The 22,203-nt window shown below is 42.3% G+C and overlaps 1 protein-coding gene across 2 annotated transcripts in view; it reads right to left on the reverse strand.

Moving 5' to 3' along the window:
• Positions 1–11,684: 11,684 nt before the first annotated feature.
• The window catches only part of ABHD6 (abhydrolase domain containing 6, acylglycerol lipase), a 46,601-nt gene continuing 36,082 nt past the window's right edge, over positions 11,685–22,203 (reverse strand). For both annotated transcript variants that reach the window (XM_077128871.1, XM_077128872.1), the window contains 4 exons: positions 20,262–20,419; positions 15,662–15,716; positions 15,376–15,476; positions 11,685–12,828 (listed from right to left, as the gene is read on the reverse strand). In XM_077128871.1, coding sequence (XP_076984986.1) covers positions 12,655–12,828; positions 15,376–15,476; positions 15,662–15,716; positions 20,262–20,419 — 488 coding nt within the window. In that variant the 3' untranslated portion in view covers positions 11,685–12,654. The remainder of the gene's footprint in view (positions 12,829–15,375; positions 15,477–15,661; positions 15,717–20,261; positions 20,420–22,203) is intronic.

The following is a 22,203-nucleotide window of genomic DNA, read 5'->3' on the forward strand; positions in this document are numbered from 1 at the left end:
GAACCAGAACTAGGCTATTTAACTTCATCTGATCCAGCATTTCTGGAATTTATTTAAATAGTAGTGGAAGCCTTCCTCAGAAGTGACTCTTGAAACCTCCCTTCCAAAGACTCTGGGATGCCAAGAAGGAAGGGTCCTGAGATCCTCTCTTAAGAGTCAAAGGTCCTCTTCTAGGTGTTCAGAGAAGTCTCTGTAAAGATATTTACACCCTCTCCTGCCCCTCTGCCCCTCACTCTCTCTGGAGGACTCCAGCCCTGTTCCTGGAATTGGTGGGTCTGTGGGTTCTGACCTAGTTGAGCCCCAAGATACAGAGGTAAATGAAAAGCACAAAGGGTGGGACCACAGTAATGTCCAGCGCGCCCCTGGTTCATGTGAGAAACAACTCACACACCAACTGTGCGGTCTCTCTGTTTATATCATGTATGGATGTGTGCAGATGCACAGAAACGTCTAGAAGAATTCCCAGTGGCTTGAGGGGGGTGGGCTGCAGGAGACTGTCACATTTTTTTTGGCATTCTTTTTATTTGGTTTGTTTTAAAGTGAGAGAGCTTCATTTTTATAATAATAATGTTAAATAAAAATCAGGACCTGCCCATTCTCGTCATAAGAGGGAGGTCTGAACCACATGCATCTGCAAAGTCTTCTTTCCCCTGCAAAGACCAGTGAATGCGGGATCCCTTATCTGCAGTTCTAAAGCCAAAAAAAAAAAAAGGAAACCAAATCTTTCCTCATTTGGCGCCAACACTTCATCTGAATTGAGGCGAGGCTTTTTATAGCTTTTGTTCCATTTACATAGATATCCATACCTGACACAGAAATATGAATGCATTTCATCAGGTAGGGGTGCCCCAGCCCCTGCTGGGGGCGCTGCATGACAGATGTTCTACACACCACAATGTAACAGAGAAGTTAGGATTTAACAAATGATTATGATTATTTGAATCATTATATGATATTTCCTTTTACTTTTTAGTATATTAGAATAGCCAGAAGGAAATACCTAAACTAACTGAACTATAATTCAGTTGCCTTGATCTTTTTTTTTAGAATCTTTATTATGAATGGTCAATGTTAAAAATGTGAAATATATGGAAACCATTGCTTGTCATTTACACACTGTAGCGGTAGAGATGCAACATCTACTTTATTGCTATATATGAGTACAGATTTTCTTCCTGGGCTGTATGATTTGGAGTTTGCTCCCTTTACCAGAGTCATAATAGTGAAAACTGTCCTTTTGTGTCTGGCTTATTTTACTCAGCATTATATCCTCCCTATGCTGTCATATGCATCAGGACCTCATTTCTTCTTACTGTTGCATAAAATTCTATCATATGTATATACCACATTTTGTTTGTGCACTAGTTGGTTGATGTTTCCATCTTTTGGCAATTATGAATAGTGCCACTATGAGCATCAGTGTACAAATGTCTGTTTGTGTCACTGTTTTCAGCTCTTCAGGTATATACCTAGTATTGGTATTGTCAGGTCACAGGGCAACTTGATATTTAGTTTTTTATTTGATATTTAGCTTTTTAAGGAGCCAGCAAACTGTCTTCCACAGTGGATATCTGTAGCTATTAGAAGTTTCTTTCTCTTCCAAATAAATTTAATAACTAGTTTTTCCAAGTCTTCAAAGTACGTTCTTGGAATTTCGATTGTTATTGTGCTGAATTTGTAGATCAGTTTGGGTAGAATTGACACCTTAATGACATTCAACCTTCCTATCCATGAGAACGGAATGGCTTTCTATCTGTTAAGATCTTCTTTAATTTCTTTTAGCAATGTTTTGTAATTTTCTGTGTCCTTTATATCCCTAGTTAAATTTTTCCTAAATACTTGATTCTTTTAGTGACTATTTTGAATGGCTTTTTTCGCTTGTCTCCTCAGTGAGGTTATTACTCCTCAGTTGACTCCTTAGTTACATCATTGCTTGTGTATAGAAACATTACTGATATTTGTACATTAATCTTGTATCCTACCACTCTGCTGAATTTGCTTATTAGCTCAAGTAACTTTGTCATAGATTTCTCAGGATTTTCAAAGTATAGGATCATGTCATCTGCAAATAATTAAAGTTTTACTTCTTCCTTTCCTATTTGGATGCTTTTTATTCCTTTCTCCTGCCTTATTGCTCCAGCTAGGACTTCTAATAGAATGTTACTGATTTTCTCAAAGAACCAAATTTTTGTTTTGTTGATTTTTTTCTATTGTTTTTGTTGTTGCTGTTCTCCAGCTCATTTATTTCTGCTTTAATCCTAGTTATTTCTCTTCTTCTGTTTGCTTTGGGGTTAGTTTGCTGTTCTTTCTCTAGTTCCTCCAGGTGAGCAGTTCTTTTTTCATATAGGCATTTAGAGCAATAAATTTCCCTGTCACCACTGCCTTTGCCACATCCCGTGAATTTTGATATGTTGTAATTTCATTTATATTTGTCTCCAGGTATTTGCCAGTCTCTAACAATTTCTTCTTTAACCTACAGATTGTTTTTAAGTGCATTGTTTAATCTCCATATATTTGTGAAAGTCCTGGTTCTTTGGTGATTGTTAATTTCCAGCTTGATTTCATCATGATCAGAGAAAGAGCCTTGAATAATTTGAATCTTGTTAAATTTATAAAGACTTTATTTGTGGCCCAGCATATGATCTATCCTGGAGAATGTTTTGTGAGCACTAGAGAAGAATGTATATCCTGATATTTTGGGGTGTAATGATTTATATATATCACTTAGGTTGAATTCATTTATCACATTATTTAAATTCTCTATATCCTTATTGATCCTCTGTCTAGTTGTTCAATCCATAGAGGAGAGTGGTGTGTATTGAAGTCTTCCACTATTAGTGTTGAAACATCTATTGCTCCCTTCAGGTTTTTTTTCTCTCTCTCTCTTTTTAAAAATTTTCTTTAAAAAAAATTTTTTATTGAGAAATATTCACACACAGTCCATCCATAGTGTACAATCAGTGGCTCACAATATCACCACATAGTTGCATATTCATCACCATGATCATTTTTAGAACATTTGCATCACTCTAGAAAAAGAAATAAGAAAAAAGAAAACCTCAAACATCCCACACCCATTACCCCTCCCTCTCACTGAACACTAGTATTTCAATCTACCCTATTTATTTTACCTCTATTCCCCCCCCCCATTATTTATTTTTCCTTAGTGTTTTACTCATCTGTTCATAACCTGAATAAAGGCTCCCTTCAGTCTTGCCAATGTTGCCTCATGTACTTTGGAGCTCCTTGATTGGGAACATAAACATTTATGAGTGTTATTTCTTCTTGATGAATTGTCCCTTTTATATATAATGTCCTTCCTTGTCTCTTTGATATATATCACTTTTACAGTCAATTTTATTTGATATTAGTATGGCTACTCCTGCTTTCTTTTGGTTATAACTTGCATAGACCATCTTTTTCCACCCTTTCACTTTCAATCTATTTGTATTCTTGGATCTAAGATGAGTCTCTTTTAAGTAGCATATAGATGGATATTTTAAAATCCATTTTACCAATCTGTGTCTTTTAAATGGTGAGTTTAGTCCATTAACATTAAAAGTTATTACTTTAAAGGCAGTTCTTAAATCTACCATCTTATTCTTTAGTTTTTGTTTGTCAAATCTATATTTTCTTTTCCCTCTCTCTCTTTTTACCCTCTAAGTTACCTTTATTGATATCCCCTCCAGACCTTCCTCTCCTGTCTTTTGTTTTTATCAGTTGACAGAACTCTCTTTAATATTTCTTGAAGGGCAAGACTCATGTTGGCAAATTCTCTCTACCTTTGTTTGTCTATAAAGGTTTTAATCTCTTCCTTAACTTTGCAGGACAACTTGGCAGGATAAAGAATTCTTGGCTGGATCAAATTTTCATTCAGAATGGGAATTGCATTGATGATCCCCTTTTAGATTTGGCTTATCGGGCTTTCCCTGTTAAACCACATTCAAGATTTCATGGGGCATTGCAGTTCTACTTGAGGCTCTACTGAAAGCTAGGCAGATAGACAATTTGCCAGACTATACTTTCTGTTTCTTCCCAGCAGATGATGCTCTTGAACCACTTCTTCTCCTCAGGCCCACTTCTCCCCGCCTGTAGGTGCTGGTTGAGCTGGAGACCCAATGTAACTCCAGCCAGGGCCACTGGTCTCATTGCACACTGAAAGCTGCCAACCCCAGGGCCAGGGGATGGGCAGTGTGCATCTCAGTGTAGACCCTAGTTGTGTGCCTGATAGGTCTGGTGGCCCCAAGATAACCTTGGGCTGTGGGACTGGGTATTTCAGCTTCTCGTACCCACAGCCAATCTGTAATTGTCTGGCAGCTGGTTGCAGCATTCAGTTCAGCTGGCTTCCTTGGCCTCTCCTCTCTGTCCATGCATGCCTGAGGTCTCTGGGCATCCATGGGGGAGGGGGAGTGATATTGGGACCCAAATAAGTCTCTTTCACTGCCAGCTGTCGGACTGGCACCACTTTGTGTCTCCCCCTCCTCCCTGGGAGAGGGCCCCCAAGTCTCCACCAAAAAAGACCAGTGCCACAGCAGCATGTTTCAGTGGTAGAGAGCAAGCATTGTACTCTAACAAAATGATTTCTGTGCACAAGGAAAGCAAGTCTGTTAGCTTCTGAGTTCCCCATGAACACTCCTGGCTGTGGAGCTGTGAGGAAAAACCTCCCAAGCCAGCTGTGGGGTAGGCTGGATTCATGACTGAGCACACTTACCCCATCCTCTCTGTCTCAATTTCTCCACTTTTTTATTCAGGGCCTTCTTATACAAGGTAGAAGATCCTCTCTGGTCACTTGCACCCTGGAACCATTGTCCTGGTGATTTTTTCTGTTCCATCTCTCATTTTTACATGGAGCCAGTGTGAACTTAGCCTCTCCTATTCTACCATCTTCCTAGAAGTTCAGTTGCCTTGATCTTTGATAATGACTGTATGACTATAGCCTTTATCTTGTGATTGTAAAAACATTGTGACTGACCCTCACTTGTACCCCTTACCCTGTTTTCAACCTTAGAGTCTTATGATCACTAAAGACAGCCCCTAATGTTTATTAATGAAGGATCTTGAGTCAGCCCAGAACTAACCCACCCCAATTCCATCTTGCTAAATAGAGCTGGATTTAACCAAAATTGGCCCACCTGACAATACAGTGGCTAAATTTTAACCTAGAAATGACCTATACCTCATTCTAAAATCATACCTGTCATCATATTAATGTTGCCATTTTCTTACACACATTCTGTGACTAAGCACGTAATCAATCTGCACATGCTCAATGATTAGATTATCTCTAACGGCATCATCTCAAGCCGTTATACTCATTATCCTACAATCTGCCCATCTTTTGATATTATAAAACTATCAGAGGTACTACAGTTTGGGGAGACAGATTTTTAAGCCAGTAGGTCATCCGATCTCCTGCTTCATGCTTTAGCAATAAACTATTTCTCTCTTGAAACCTGATACCTCAGGAACTGCTCATTTGAGTGCATCGGGCAGAGAAACCACTGCTTTTGATTGGTATCAATGGTACCTTTCTAAGATCAGAAAATTTATGAGTTCTCTACCACATCTAGCCCCATGATTTAGTAGGGGATTTTGGTAAGGGAGTGTAGACCCGTCCTCAAGCTCATGTTTTGGCAGCTGCCTTTCAGGAGTGGTCCTTCAAGGCCAGTCACCCTGTCACCCACCAGCCAGCTTTGACCGGGGGTCATTGGGATTGTCACCTTAGTCCAGTTTCTGCCTTGAAGAATCCTTCTTCCCTCCCTCCCTCCCTATGTGGGACATGACTCCCAGGGATGAGCCTGGACCTGGCATCGTGGAAGTGAGAAAGCCCTCTTGACCAAAAGGGGAAGAGAAATGAAACAAAATGAAGTTTCAATGGCTGAGAGATTTCAAACAGAGTTGAGAGGGCATGTGGAACATTATTCTTATGCATGATATCATTATATAGATATCCCTTTTCAGTTTATGGTATATTGGAGTGGCTAGAGGGAAGTCCTGAAACTGTTAAACTATAATCCTGTAGCCTTGATTCTTGAACATGACTGTATAATTATATAGCTTTTATGGTGTGTCCGTGTGATTGTGAGAACCTTGTGACTGACACTCTCTTTACTCAGTATATGGACAGATGAAAATAAAGACAAATAAATAATAGGGGGGAGATAAGGGGTATAGGATGTTCTTGGTGTTCTTATTTATTTATTTTGGAGTAATAAAAGTGTTCAAAAATTGTTTGTGGTGATGAATGTGTAACTATATGATGACACCGTGAACCACTGATTGTACACTTTGGATGATTATATAGTATGTGAACAGATCTCAATATAATTGTATTTAAAAAAAGGAATCCTTCTTCTCCTCCCTTCCCCTGCTGAAGCTCAGCTGGTCTCCAGCCTCTGTGTGGCCTAAGGTTCCTATTCATTGTCATTAGTGTTTGGAGACCACAGATTCAGGAACCAATCAAGGAAAGGTTCTTCTAGGAGCCAAGACAGAGGGATTCTCCTGTTGCTAAGTGTCTTGACTCTCCTTGAGTACAGGCATCCCCAGCCCCCACACTGGTTATTTCCAGCCTAAAGAGCAGCAGCCCTGGGCCCTAATTTCCCAGGGACAGCTGGGGACACCAGACGGCAGCGCAGGGCTTTCTCCCTCAGGTAATTTGCAGACATCTCCACTGCCCTATCTGTGGCCACACTCACAACCCCCGCATAAAAATGATCCTCCACTTCTTGCCTCCTTCTAGGGAATGGAGAAGTTAAGAGAACAGCATCCAATTCCCTGTGGGGCGGGTTGAGGGACAAGTGACTTATAAGGGAACCAAGCCCACAGGGTTAAAGGAATGGCACTGGAAGAGATAAAACCTGATGGATCAGAAGAGCCAGGCCTCCAGCTGTTAGGGGAGAAGGGGAGAATGTGTCTGCATGTGCCCATGCATGGGGGTGACAAAGAGAGAGACAGAGATGAAACACAGAGATGAAACAGAGGAATACCAAGAATTAAAAACAAAAGAAAATCACCACCCTCCCCCTGTCTACATGGGACATGACTCCCAGGGATGTGGACTTTCCTGGCAACATGGGACAGAAATCCTGGAATGAGCTGAGACTCAGCATCAGGGGATTGAGAAAACCTTCCCAAACAAAAGGGGGAAGAGTGAAAAGAGACAAAATAAAATGTCAATGGCTGAGAGATTCCAAACAGAGTCGAGAAGTTATCCTGGAGGGTATTCTTACACACTAAATAGATATCACCTTGTTAGTCAAGATGTAATGGAGAGGCTGGAGGGAACTGCCTGAAAATGTGGAGCTGTGTTCCAGTAGCCATGTTTCTTGAAGATAATTGTATAATGATATAGCTTTCACAGTGTGACTGTGTGATTGTGAAAACCTTGTGTCTGATGCTCCTTTTATCTACCTTATCAACAGACAAGTAAAACATATGGAATAAAGATGAATAATAGGGGGAACAAATGTTAAAATAAATTTAGACTGAAATGCTGGTGATCGGTGGTGGTGGGGGATATGGTATGCATGAATTTTTTTCTGTTTTCTTTTTATTTCTTTTTCTGAATAGATGCAAATGTTCCAAGAAATGATCATGATGATGAATATGCAACTATGTGATGATACTGTGAATTACTGGTTATATATGTAGAATGGAATGATCAGAAGTTACGAATGTTTGTGTGTTTGGTGTTGTTTTGTATTTAAAAAAAATTTTTTTTAATTAATAATAAATAAATAAATAAACAAAAGAAAGCCCCAAAAAAACTGTTCCCAAATTTTTCCAAAGAGAATTTTAGCTAATTATTTCTGAAATGGGCCCACTGGAAAAAAATATCATTTTTTTTCTATTAATTTTTAAATTAAAAAATATATATAACAACAAATGCAAACATTCTTAACTTATGATCATTCCATTCTACATACATAATCAGTAATTCACAATATCACATAGTTGCATAGTCATCATCATGATCATTTCTTAGAACATTTGCATCAATTCAGAAAAAGAAATAAAAAGAAAACAGAAAAAAATTCATACATACCATACCCCTTACCCCTCCCTTTCACTGATCACTAGCATTTCAATCTAAATTTATTTTAACATTTGTTCCCCCTATTATTCATCTTTATTCTGTATGTTTTACTCATCTGTTGATAAGGTAGATAAAAGGAGCATCAGACACAAGGTTTTCACAATCACACAGTCACATTGTGAATGCTATATCATTATACAATTATCTTCAAGAAACATGGTTACTGGAACACAGCTCTACATTTTCAGGCACTTCCCTCCAGCCTCTCCATTACACCTTAACTAAAAAGGTGATATCTATTTAATGCGTAAGAATAACCTCCAGGATAACCTCTCAACTTTGGAATCTCTCAGCCATTGACACTTTATTTTGTCTCATTTCACTCTTCCCGCTTTTGGTGGAGAAGGTTTTCTCAATCCCTTGTTGCTGAGTCTCAGCTCATTCTAGAATTTCTGTCCCACGTTGCCAGGAGGGTCCATACCCCTGGGAGTCATGTCCCACATAGACAGGGGGAGGGCAATGAGTTTGCTTGTTGTGTTGGCTGGAGGGAGAGGCCACATCTGAGCAACAAAAGAGGTTCTCTTGTGGGTGACTCTTAGGCCTAATTTTAAGTAGGCTTGACCTATCCTTTGTGGGGTTAAGTTTCATATGAACAAACCCCAAGATTGGAGGCTAAGCCTTATTGCTTTGGTTGTCCTTACTGCTTGTGAGAATATCAAGAATTCAACTTGGGGAAGTTGAATTTTCCCCCTTTCTCACCATTCCCCCAAGGGGACTTTGCAAATACTTTTTTATTCACTGTTCAACTCAGTCTGGGATTTATTGGGGCATCACTCTGGACAAACCAACAAAATTTCATGCCCTACTCAAGGTTCCATGTACTTATGGTGTTCAATTAAGCTGTCTACATAAGTTATATTAGGAAATGCACTAATCAAAATATAAATTTTGTACCAAATAAACATTTTTTGCTTTAGCCTCACACATAAGTTAAACTTAAAAAAATATATTAATTACTATCAATTTCCAACACCCTGCAGTAATGACATTCCTATGTTCTTTCTCATACAAAAACATTTTTTTTTAATTTGTACATTTAGTCACTATCATTATACACTCTAGGCAGAGAATTGCCATTTTTAATAAAAAAGGCTTCTCAGCCTAGTAAAAAGAAGTTCCCCAAAGCAGAACGTGGTTACCTGTGGATTTAGAAGTGTGGATCCATCATTTTGGAACGTTAACCAACTAGTGATTTTCTCAGGCTCCACATCCAGAGCTTGGGAAGTAAACAAGAGGCCTAAGTTTGGCATTCATGGTTACTTAAACTCCCCAAACCTGTCTGAAGGTGGTGGGGAAACGCTTGGGCAGTAGGAAACCCTGGGATTTCACCTTCCCTTCAAGGCCCCAGGCCTGCTCCTGAAGCGGTCACGAGGAGCAGGTCACATCTCTTGACTGTGCTCCTTACACCTGATCCTTGAAGGACCATGAGGGACTCAGCCGAGTCTTACCCCCAGGGAAACTGCTTTGGACAGACAACACTGATTAGAATTTCCAGAATATGGCAGGGAGTGATGGAGGTATCAGCGAAGTGAACAAGCCCCTTCAGGATGAACTGAGGGCAAGCTGTCCCCCATGCACCCTCAGCAGGAGGCTGCAATGCACGTGAGCTCATTTCCTGCCTAGCACAGGTCCTGGCCAAAGCCAGTCCCCAGTTAGGCTGAGAGGCCTCAGGGATCTATGGCTGAGGCTGCCACACACCTGCCTGGTCCAGGTGAGCCTTGAGGACTGCTCCCACCCTGCCCACAGCCCCCAGGCTCAACTGGTAAGCTGGGTGAGAGAAAGCATTGTTTTTGCATGCCACCTTCAATTAAGGGCAGAGAGGCTTTCCTCTACTTCTTGGCTATCAGACCTTGGGCAAGATACTTCTCTCTATGCCTCAGTTTCCTTGGCTGGAAATGGACACAGTGTTGTACAATACTTACCTACTGCGCTGCTTGAGAGCTTCAGGAAGGGATGCACGAAAACACTTAGAATAGCACTTGGCACTGGTTATATGATTCAGTACTCCAGCCTGGCCTGACAGACATTCTAAACACCCAATGTTTTCTCTGGAAACTTCCTCTGACCAAATCAACATGTCCGGTTCCCTGGGATGGGGTGTGCTCACCAGGGCTCAAATGGAAGACACAGAGGTGCGTGCGTAGGTAATATGTTTCTTACATCAGTCACCCCTGGGGTTACCTCTGTGCTGGACAAGAAGCACAGACTGATAGCAAATTGAGTTGGGACCACTGCTTGTCCCTCAGCCTCTCCAATACCTGTAAACAGTAGCCCTGAAGACCCCGACTTCAGGCAGTGTGATCAGGAGTCCAGTTGTGACGCTTCAGGCTTTCTTTGTTATTTCAGAACCTCCTGGCAGTCTTTTAGGGAGGGCTGTGATGAATGGGCCCTTTTCTTCTTTCCAAGACCACAGGACTGGCAGGGTCAGGGTGTGGGGCCAGCTAGCTGGCTATAACCACCAGGCTCGACATAACCACAAAGACAGGAAGTGCAGTGGCAAGGGGCAGCCGTGCTAGTCAGCTTTCGTGTCTGAATTTTCCTCACACAGTGCGGCCAGAATTGCAGGGCCGAAGGAGAACCCTGAAAACCCATTTTATAGGTTTATCAAAAAAGACTCTCAAGTTCTCATTCATGACATCTAGTCAATGCTTTCCGGTGCCAGTGGAGGAGGTGGCACTGTGTCCAGCTACAGACCCTGCCCATTGTTCTCCTGGGGCTGCAGTGGACAGCTCACAACCCTGTCCGAATGATTCTGCTCCTTTTGATCTGATCCTTGGCTGCTATTCAACTCAGAGCATGACAATTCCTACCCCTAGCAGGGTTTCTGGTCTGGTACTTATCCCAGGCCTAGGACTTCTTCAGTAGCCCTGAGAAAACCATCTCTCAACACCCAAATCCACCAAGACTGAACCCCTCTTCCAGAGCTTCACTAAGCTCAGGATTCTCAGTGAATAGAGGAAATAGGAACAGGTAACATGTCTAATATTAACTTTCTTTTCAACTTAGTTGATTTTTGCTCTTCTCTAGTACTATATTCTATTTTTTTTTAGATAAGATTTACTATTTCTTTTCTACCTTCTTGAGATAGAAGCTAAACTTAATGATTTTCTGCCTCTGTTTTCTAATATATATATTTAGGTCTATAAATTTCCCTCTAAGTGCTGCTTTAGCTGCATCCCACACATTTGCTGTCATATTTTCATGTCTTCCTATTTTTAAGATCTGTATCCCACTCTCCTATGAAAAATTAAAATATTTAGACTAAACTCTGAATTCCCATTTAAACGATAAAGTTCATCTCCTTTTTATTTCAAGAACCACTTGGCTGTCAACTCTCTGTAAAAAGATTTGAAAGAGTGAAGCCCCTGAGGAGTATAAGGCAGAAGTAGTAACAGAATGCAACAGAAAAGGGTCAGAAGGAAGTTTGATGACTTTTGCCCTTTGTTTGAATAAAAATTGCAATCATGATTTCTTAAAATGAATCATCCCAGCAAAGGCTTCCACTGCCTCAGATTTAACTTCACATTAAAAACATTATTCTAAAATCAACAGAAAATCTGCCAATGTGACACTTAATTAGGAGCTTAAAAACAGAAACCACATGCGTGTTGCTGATCCAGACTTACTAAATTTATTTCATGTCATTGTGGTCACTTTTACAGCTGTTTAGACTTATTTTTCAATCACATTACTGTTCTGAGAATTCACAGAATTCATTAACAAGCTAGTATTTTACATCCACAGGTTTTCAGTAGCACAGCAAAAGAGAAAAGAGGCTCACGAGTTGCTTGGGTATGGAACCCAAATCTGATAATTTAGATAGATGTCTAAAACATTATTGCTTTATTAGTCCTATTTTTTTTAAATAATAAATTATCCCCAGGAAACCTGCCATGCCAGGTATCTTTTGTACTACAACTCGTGACATATTTGGGTGCTGAAAAACCAACTGCCAGTGGTCCCTGCTGCTCCAGTAGCTCCAAGGGCTGGACGAGGCAGAACAAGTCCCCTCTGGTGCCTGAAAACATTTCCTGCAGCTTGCCATTTTGCTCTTGCAGCTGTTGGACTGCGTTCATATGTGAATCTCTATATAAAACTTGAATTAGACATAGACAAGAGAGGCTCAGCAAATGGGCACTAATGCTCCTATAACGGCCACTCACCATGCAGGGGAGTATATTTGAGGCAACAGAAGTACATCGAGTATCAGACGGTTAATGGTGACTCCAAGAAAGTATTGTTGATGATTATGGTCCAAGGTTGCTGCTTTGCACAAGCTTGACAGTGATATGATATTGAAGACTTCTTGGTAGAGTTCATGGCTGGGTTTTCTTCTTCTGTCCCAAATGAGTTTCTCCTTTGTGAAAAACATCGTGGAGGTTTCCTTGTGGCCCCCAAAGCTTTGTGGAACAGCAGATACTGGGGAGGAAAGCCTGGCCTCCTCAGGGACACTGGCACACTGGCCACATTTGGGGCAGGATCCCTGAGAAGTGGTGGCTAGGTCAGACTCTGAAGGTGAGAGTATATGCTGTGTGCAAGACGCAAGCTACAGTTGAGGCTCAGTCCAGCTTCTTGTTGTCTGCATTGTGCACAGAAGCTAGAAAGTCGACAATGAGCTTGGCTGTCTTCCTGGGTCTCTCCATCACCACCGAGTGCCCGCAGTTTTCCAGAAGTTCCACCTGGCAGTTGGTGATTGACCTGGCCAACATGTCTGCCCCCGACACGTCGAGCACCTGTGGGTTAAGGGAGAGGACTAGATGGCACACAAAGATTCAGGTGCCCAAGAGTTGTGGACACAACTCTCACCAAAGCCTGCCAGGTGAATGTGGGACTGGGTCACTTCAACCTTGGGGCCAGGGGTTTTCTGATGAAGTGATTAGCATGTCTCGTGTTTTATTCTGTAGCTGGGTGCCAGGAGTTGTGCTGGTGCCAGCAATCCTGAGGTGAAAAGCACATAGCCCCTATCTATGAGGAGGTCATGGCCTGGTGGGGAGCCAGACAGGTCAACAGATAATCAAAGGATGATGGGATGAAGATTCTGAAGAGGTGATCCTGGGAACTGAGCGAGCAGAGGGGAAAAGCAAGGGTGGGCGAAGACATCATTCCTGAGTCCAGAGGGAGCCAAGGGGGGACAAAGAAGTCATGCCCGTGGAAGAGGGAACAGCACCAGGGTGGGAGAGCATGGCAAGGGGAGGGGGTGGGGTAAATCTTCAGCATTTCCTTGGTGGGCCAATTGGAAAAAAACTATTAAAATTTAAAACACACATGCCCTTTAACCCAGTGATTCTACATTTAGAAATTTACCCTTCACATATCTCCACAGACTATAATGACATGCATAGAAGTATTGTTTAATAAGAAGACTAGAAACCACGTAAATGACCATTGGTAGGAGACTAATTAAATAAATTATGGCTGAGCCATATAATGGAATAGCATGCAGCTCTTAAAAAGAATGAAGTAAAAGGTCTTTTCAGACTCATCCAAGGATGCTAAACCCAGAGGGGAAAATTCCTTTAGGTGCAGGGTATCTTCATGACACATGGTTTCCAAGTGTCTCCCCACAGACTGCTTATTAGCTGCAAGGGGAGAAACAAAAACTCTACAGTGAAGAAATCAGACAGCACCTTGACCTGGTGACCAAAACTAACACCACAATGAGGGGCAGAAGGACACTGTGCACCTGCAGCTGTGACCGATTCCTCTCCCTTACGAGGTGTTCTGGTCAGAGATACAGAACCTGGATTTAACCACGAAGGAGCAGCAAACTCAAACTGAGGAACATTTTACAAAGCAACTGGCCAAAGATGTCAATGCCATGAAGGACAGAGACAGACTGAGAGGCCACTGCTTATTAAAGGGCCTAAAGAGACTTGACATCTGCCATGTAACCCTGGACTGGACCCTGGCTGGAGCAGGTGGAGGAGAGGGAGGAGGAGGCCATGTAGGACCCTCCTGAAATAAACGGCGAATCTGGAATGTGGGCTGCAATTAGATCAAAACATTCCATCCTGGTTACGCTTCCTGGATGTGGGGAAGTTCTAGAGCTATGTGGGAGAATATTCTTGTTTATAGTAAATATACTTGAAGTATGAGGAGCAAAGGGGTATAATGTATGCTTCCTACTGCCACTGGCCCCAAAATATATTTCTACATAGATGATCACGATAAAGCCAGTGTGTCAAAATGTTAAAAATAAGTAACAAAGTATGGCACACACATGCCACAGAACACTCAGCAATAAAAAGGAACATGCAATTGACGTTTTCAGCAATGTGGCAGAACCTCAAAGACATTATGCTGAGTGAAAGAAGCCAGATACAAAAACTACATATTGTATGATCACGTTTATAGGAAATTCCTAGAAAAGGCAAAAATACAGAAACAGAAAACAGAGCAGTGGTTGAAGGGGCTGGGTGGAAGCAGTAACTGACTGCAGACAGGCAGGACGGAACTTTTAGGGATGGCAGAAGTGTGCACTAACTGGGTGAATTTTATGGTGTGCACATTATACCTCAATAAAATGGATGAATTTGGGTAGAGGGTATATGGGAGTACTCTGTATCATTCTTACAATTTTCCCTTAAGTCTGAAATTATTTTAAAATAAAATATTAAAAAAACCAAAATGAGTGGATCTGTATGAACTGATATGATTTTCAAGACATACATTTAAGTAGATGAAGGTGCAAAACAGTACGTACAGCCTGCTTGAAAAACATATCTGTACGCATATGCACACATGTATGCTTAGAATAGGGGCAGCCGTCCATGGCCGTACGTGCTTTCCATGCACTGCCTGCAGCTGCCGTCGTGCGCAGTGGCTGCACTGAGTAGTTGCAACAGAGACCACACATCCCACAAAGTCAAAAATACTGACCATCCGACCCTTTACAGGAAATGTTTGCCAACTGCTAGCTTAAAACAGTTAAGAAACATACCTAAGACAGTAAGAGTCACCTCGAGGAAATGGAATTGGGATCCGGGATGTGAAGGAAACCAAATTTTCGTTATAAAACATTTGACTTTTTTGTGCTGTAGGACCACACCGCTGTGATAAAACTAATTTTCAAAAATGACTTAAAATTGCCTTTCTTTTTAAAAGACCAAGGTTGCTGCTCTCAACTCACAGAACTCTGCTCCCTGTAAATGCTGGCACCTGACCCAGGCTGCTTCTGCCTCTCCCTGAAAACAGAAATCAACCAGCGGGTCTCAATTCAACACCTTCCCTCTGAGGCCTGTGCACCTGCCACCAGCAGCCACAGGTGTGCTATTAAATACCTTGTCTTGCTTCCCCCAGATGATCTGCGTCGGCACCTTGATCTTGTCCATGTTCTCATGCAGAGCATGTCTCGACTTCTCACTGACGATTTCCAGAAACACTTTTCAGAAAAAGAACATAACGTGAGTGTGCACTGGGCTGTACCCGTGGGCACCACTGCGGGGTACAGGGACGGTCAAGCCCAGGTCACTGCTTTCTCTATTTAGGGGCCCAAGAAAACACGGGACGTCTCAGAAATTTCAGAAACAAAAGCCAGCCAGCCACAGAGGCTCATGTATCACTTACACTTTCGGTAGAAGTCGTTATGAGGGATGCGGACATCGACAAGGCCTTGCAATATCTAAGGATAAAGAACCCAGAGTTAGAAAGCAAGGAACGACCCACTTCCCAGACAAGGAAGGGAAATAAAGTTCAGCAATTTATTGCATTGTCAAGGTTTTTAGTGCCTGCTCCTCCAAATTCCCATTTTGCACTGTACAATGCAACTGGGAGTTAGGTTCATGAGAGGCTTTTTAATTTTTTCAATTAGGAAGGAACTTGGATAATATTATGATGCCAAAGGTCCCCTTACAGCATGTAAAAAACAACTGAAATGGCCTAACAGTCCCTTTATCTTGAGAAATTCTCTGCTCAGCCTAAAACACCATCAGGAGGAAAATAATATCAAATAATTATTCAGTAATATACAAATGCAGGAAAGGTCTTTTTTTTTTTTTTTTTTAATTAAGCCATTGGGGATGATGGGCCTCTTAAACAACGAATACATAATCTATTGAGAAAATTCTGGGGAGTGTTGTGTCATCCTCTGTTTATCATGTGAGGTCTTTGCCTTCCCTGCTGAGGGCTGATGAAGGCTGCAGCAGGACAGGCGTCCTGGAGCTGGGCATCCTGATCCTCAGGGCTGCCAAGTCCAGAAGGACATCCTCTGGCCTTAGGATTCTTAATGCAGAATACGGGGTTCACGTTAGGCAAACAACATTTTTCTCATCTCCCCATAATGGGTCTGAACCCCTGAAATGCACTGACTAAAGTAGAAAAGATGCAGCCATGGCTAAACCACCTCCCTGGGCTAAACCAACCCTCTGGAGTTCGACCACTTCTGGCAGTAGATACTTCAAGGTGAGACCAATGGCAAGTTGTTGAGCTCTATTCTGCCCAGCATCAGACATCTTTGTTCATCTATCCATCCATCCATCTATCTGTTCGGCATGCATACATCTATCCACTGTGTATCCATCCATTCTCCATCTCTGCTTTATCCAGACATCCTTCCATCCATCCTCCCTACATCCTCCATCCCTGCATTATCAAGACATCCATCTATTCATCCATCTATCCATCGACAGATATCCACGATTTCTGAATCCTCCAAGCATGCATCTATCTTGTATGAACCTGTGCTGGTTTAAAAGGAAGTATGCCCCCTAGGAAAGCCATGTTTTAACCAAAACTCCATTTCATAAAGGTGGAGTAGTCCCTATTCAATACTGTATGTTTGAAACTGTAATCAGATCATCTCCCTGGATGATGTGATTTAGTCAAGAGTGGATAAACTGGATTAGGTGATGACATGTCTCCACCCATTTGGCTGGATCTTGATTGGTTTATTGGAGTCCTATAAAACAGGAAATATTTTGGAGAAAGAGAGACTCAAAGAGAGCAGAGAATGCTGCAGCACCACAAAGCAGAGAGTCCACCAGCCAGTGACCTTTGGAGATGAAGAAGGAAAATGCCTCCCGGGGAGCTTCATGAAACCAGAAGCCAGGAGAGAGAGCTAGCAGATGATACTGTGTTCGCCATGTGCCCTTCCAGCTGAGAGAGAAGCCCTGACTGTGTTCACCATGTGCCTTCTCGCTTGAGAGAGAAACCCTGAACTTCATCGGCCTTCTTGAACCAAGGTATCTTTCCCTGGATACCTTTGATTGGACATTTCTATAGACTTGTTGTAATTAGGACATTTTCTCGGCCTTAGAACTGTAAACTAACAACTCATTAAATTCTCCTTTTTTAAAGCCATTCTGTTTCTGGTATATTGCATTCTGGCAACTAGCAAACTAGAACAGAACCCATCATCCCCCTTCTATCCTTCCCAATTATCTAGGCATCCTTCCAATCATGAATCCATCCATCCATCCGACATCCCTGAGTCACCTACGCATGTACCTGCATCAATTCATGCATCCATCTATTCTGCATCTACCCAGCCATCCATTCTCCATCCCTGCATTATCCAGGCATCCTCCCATCCATCCACTGTACACCAGGACCTGCTTCATGTAAGCACTGCATTAGGGGCTGGGGATAGAACAGAGAAGTAAGAAAAAGTCCCTGTTCTTCTAGACTTCAGAGTGGAGAAAACATACAGTGAAGCAGCCAGTGACATCGCCACACGACACAGTGGGCTAAATGTTAACGTACACCTTCTCTACTGGGAGGGAAAGGTTTTGGAGCTGCCAGTTTTCTTTCTCAATGGTTCCATATCCCTCACAATTCAAAGCATGGTGTTTTTCAAAAACCCCTTAGTTTGACTACTATATACTATATACTGCATCAAGTAGCTGCAACAGAGACCACACATCCCACAAAGTCAAAAACACTGACCATCCGACCCTTTACAGGAAAGGGTTGCCAACTGCTAGCTTAGAACATTAAGAAACATACCAAAGACAGTAAGAGTCACCTCGAGGAAATGGAATTGGGATCTGGGATGTGAAGGAAACCAAATTTTCATTATAAAACATTTGACTTTTTTGTGCTGTAGGACCACACGGCTACGACAAAACTAATTTTCAAAAATGACTTAAAACTGCCTTTCTTTTTAAAAGACCAAGGTTGCTGCTCTCAACTCACAGAACTCTGCTCCCTGTAAATGCTGGCACCTGACCCAGGATGATTCTGCCTCTCCCTGAAAACAGAAATCAGCCAGCGGGTCTCAATTCAACACCTTCCCTCTGGGAAGAAAGTAGTGGTGAGAGGCACTTCTGCAATTTCACAAATAAGGTTTTCAGGGACAGAACACACTGCAGAGTCAGATTCTGGTTGCTCCCTGGGCTTCCTCGGAGTCAGGCCGTACCCATGAATGGAGCCCTAGTCACAGCTTCTGAATAGAGCACACTCTCTCTAGGAGGACCCACCCCGCACAGGGGCAGGCCCAGTCCCTACAACGAGGAGAGAGAATTGGGGCTATGAGGCTGCAGCTGCAGACTCTTCCCTCTTGGCTCTCCACACGCTTTACTTAGATGTCCTCATCCAGACCCCTGACCTTCAATACCATGGTCTGCTGGTGCTCTAGCCATAAAGCTCAGGCCACACTTCCCTCAGCTTCACCTGTACACGTGACCGCACAGCTGACATCTCTACTTGGGGCCTCACAGACAACTTGAAGTTAACACAGCCAAAATGGAGCTCTTGGCTTGTCCCCCAAACCCGGCCTTCCTCACCTTCCCCTCCTCAGAAACTGTCACCTTCATCCCCCCAGTTACCCAATTACCAGAAGTCCCCTGTGATCCCTCACATTCTCTCACCACCCCATTTCGGGCGTGCCAGCTAAGGCCTGTCCATTCTTCCTCCCAAAGCATCTCAGATCTCCTGGCTCCACTGTTACGATGGAGTTCAGGCCACCAAAGTGACTAAGGGTTAGGAACAAACGATTATGATGATTGAACCACAGAGATGCTTGTTTTTCTTTCTAGTGTATCGTAGAAGAGCCAAAAGTTAATACCTGAAATTACTGAAACTCACTGTATTAGTCCCAGCCCCTGTTTATACTTGTTTTATAATAGTAACTACTTCACCTTCATTCATTTGAATCCATAAGAACCCTGACTTGGGGAGATAGATTTTTAGGCCAGTAGGCCATCTCATCTCCTGCTGTGCACCTAGCAATCAACTCTCTCTCCCTCTCTTTGAAATTCTGGTGCCTTGGGAACTGGTCATTTGGGTGCCCTGGCAGAAAACCCCCTGCTTTTGTACAGCAACACTATCACCTCCAAGCCACAGCGGCATCCTAAGAGTTTCTCTGCTTCTATTTTTGCCCCTATTGTGGTTCCCCTATTGTACTTAAAAAAAACAAAAACAAAACAAACAGACAAAAAAAACCTAGACTCCTTCCCAAACCTTTAAGGCCACACATGATCTATCCTAAAGGTTCTCAACGAACCTCAGGGCCTTCTCCCCGAGTCCCTTCCAGGGAGTCCGTCAGTCAAACTACTTAGCACTACCAACTGTTTCTTACCTTTTCCACTTTCATTCTCTCACAAGCACCCCGGAGTCTCCCTGACACGGGACAAGGTCAATGTAGTGACACAAGGATGAGTGCGTATATCTTCCTGTGCTTTAAAATTTTCTGTTTTAATATGGTAAATACCAAAAGCTATAACCCCCTTAAACAAAAGCTCTTTGGGGTCCTCAGCACTTTTTAACAGTATAAAGGGGTCCTAAGATTAAAAAAAAAAAAAGGCACGTCTCTGATCTAGCCCCTGCCTCTCTTTCCACCCCCACATCAGGGCTCCAGCTCCCTGGCTTCCTTCTTCCAGCATCTTGAATTTGCCTTTGATTTTCCCACCTCTGCAAATGCTGTGCCCTCAGAGAGTCTTATCACAGCTGCCTCCAGCCCCTGGTTTCAATCACTGACTCCTCTTTATTGCCTCTATAAAACTTGACGATTTGCCTTATGCGTTTACTTGTTCACTGACTTCCCAGGGATCTTCTCTTTCTTATTTAATCGTCACTGTGCCCAGCTTGGTGCCTGATGCATGAATAATGAATAAAAGGGTACATGGAGCCTTAAGGAGGGAACAAAGGAAGGGGGTGGGTACTCGCCACCTGAGCCAGCCCCTCTGGCCTCTGGCCGCGGGCAGGCATGTTGTTGCCAGGACCATGTTACCTGCTGGGGCACCTTGAAGCGGACATAGGAGCAGAGCTGGAGCATTTCACTCATCTCTTCTGGGGTGGACGGGATCAAAGGAATCTTCTCTATGGTGGCTGAGTCCTGCAGTTCTTTGAGACGCTGTACAAACTGATTATCAGTTGAGTACTGCATGCCTGTGGGATTCAAACCAAAACAGCCTGGCAATTATCCACTTTCTTAACAACCCCCATGTTATGTAGGGAACTTCCAAAATCAGCCCAGAGCTAAAATATTTCAAGTTTCTTTCACCAATAACTTTTTTTTAATTGGTACTGCCATCTTTGCTCAATGTCAAAACCATACTGTGACAAACACAGAAAAGGACCTTTAAGATGTTTGAGTCTAATTATTCAAACCGCTCCATGGACCAGCAGCTCCGGCATCACGTGGGAGCTCCCACAAAGTGCATAATCTCAGCCCCTGCCTGGCCTCCAGAATCAGAACCTGCCTTTCACCCAGTTGCCAGGGGATTAGATGGACATTAGAGCTTAAGAAGCACTATTCTAAAAGACATCTGATCTTGTTTGAGCCCATTTCACATCTGTGTCATTGAGAGGAGATGTGATGAAATGCATGATTTACTACTCTTTCCCTTGGCCTGGACCTGCGCGGTCATCTTACTTTACAGGGGTCAATGGGGAGAGCACAGGGGAGAGTGTGAGCACCTCCTGAGCTGTCCCCTGTGTGGGGGCAGCAGCACCACTGCCTTCTACACAGCCCCCTTTCCTCCGGGAGAGCATTAAGCGATGCCACACCTGGACTTCCCAATGCCCTCGAGCCTGACGCTAGATGGTCCATGGAAGCTGATGTCATGTGGGAGGGCAAAACTAATTTCCACTTCTAACACTGAGCACATTTCTAGGTATTTAATTTAGCTGATTTTAGAAAGAAAGTCAGTGGCATCAATAATATTAGGCATGTTGTTGAAATCTATGCCTTATCCCCTATTCAGCAACCCCATAAAATATAACCTCTCATGTGTGGCTTTTACAATGCCAGGGGACAGACTACATTATCTGTTTTCTCTCTCTTTAAAAAAATAATCCTAGGCTAAATGTAACGTAGTTTCCTGGATTGGATACTGGAACAGAAAAAAAGGACATCAGTGGAAAAACTGGTGATATCCCAATAAAGTCTGGAGTTTAGTAATTGTAATGTACTATGCTGGTCTCTCAGTTGTGGCAAACATACTGCGGTAATGGGAGAAGTTAAAAATGGGGGCAACTGAGTTAGGTATAATGGGATTTTCTGTATGAGCTTTGCAACTTCTCTGTAAATTTAAAAGTATTTCAAAATAAAAATTTTATTTAAAGAAAAAACTAGGTAGGAAAAAACTAAAAAAAAATATATAGAAATTGTACTTTCTATACTTTTTCATTTTCACACACAAACAACTTAAATTTTCCAATTGAAACTCAGGTGTAAAACTCTTCTCTGTGCCAAGCAACATATACTAAAATATGGCAGTTAGAGCTGCTCTTTCACAAGTGATTTAAAAGCTGATAACTTACCACAGGGGATGGCCCTTCAACTCTCAAACTTTGTTACTAAAAGACTAAATTATTTCAGATATGGTGCTTGGGAAAAGAAGAGAAAACCTTACAGGCTTGCCTTCAATTTCAGTGTCCTTAACAGACCTGAGAACTATTAACTTTCAGAGTGGAGAAAGATTTTAAAGGTCCATTTAGTTAAGCTTTAGTACAAGCTGTAAGTGTACAATTAATGGCTGGGTTCTAGTTGAGTCATATAAATGAGATGCTAAATATGAAAGGATTTCAAAATAGAACCACAGCCGAAGTTTTAGAGTCAGACAGCCTGTGATTGGTTCCTATCTGGCTTCAGAATTAACATAATCTTTTTGTGCATCAATGTTCCTATCTATAAAGTGGATATGATATCTGAATTGAGAGGTAATTAC

Source organism: Tamandua tetradactyla, chromosome 15 (assembly GCF_023851605.1).
Source record: "Tamandua tetradactyla isolate mTamTet1 chromosome 15, mTamTet1.pri, whole genome shotgun sequence".
NCBI classification, from domain to species: domain Eukaryota; kingdom Metazoa; phylum Chordata; class Mammalia; order Pilosa; family Myrmecophagidae; genus Tamandua; species Tamandua tetradactyla.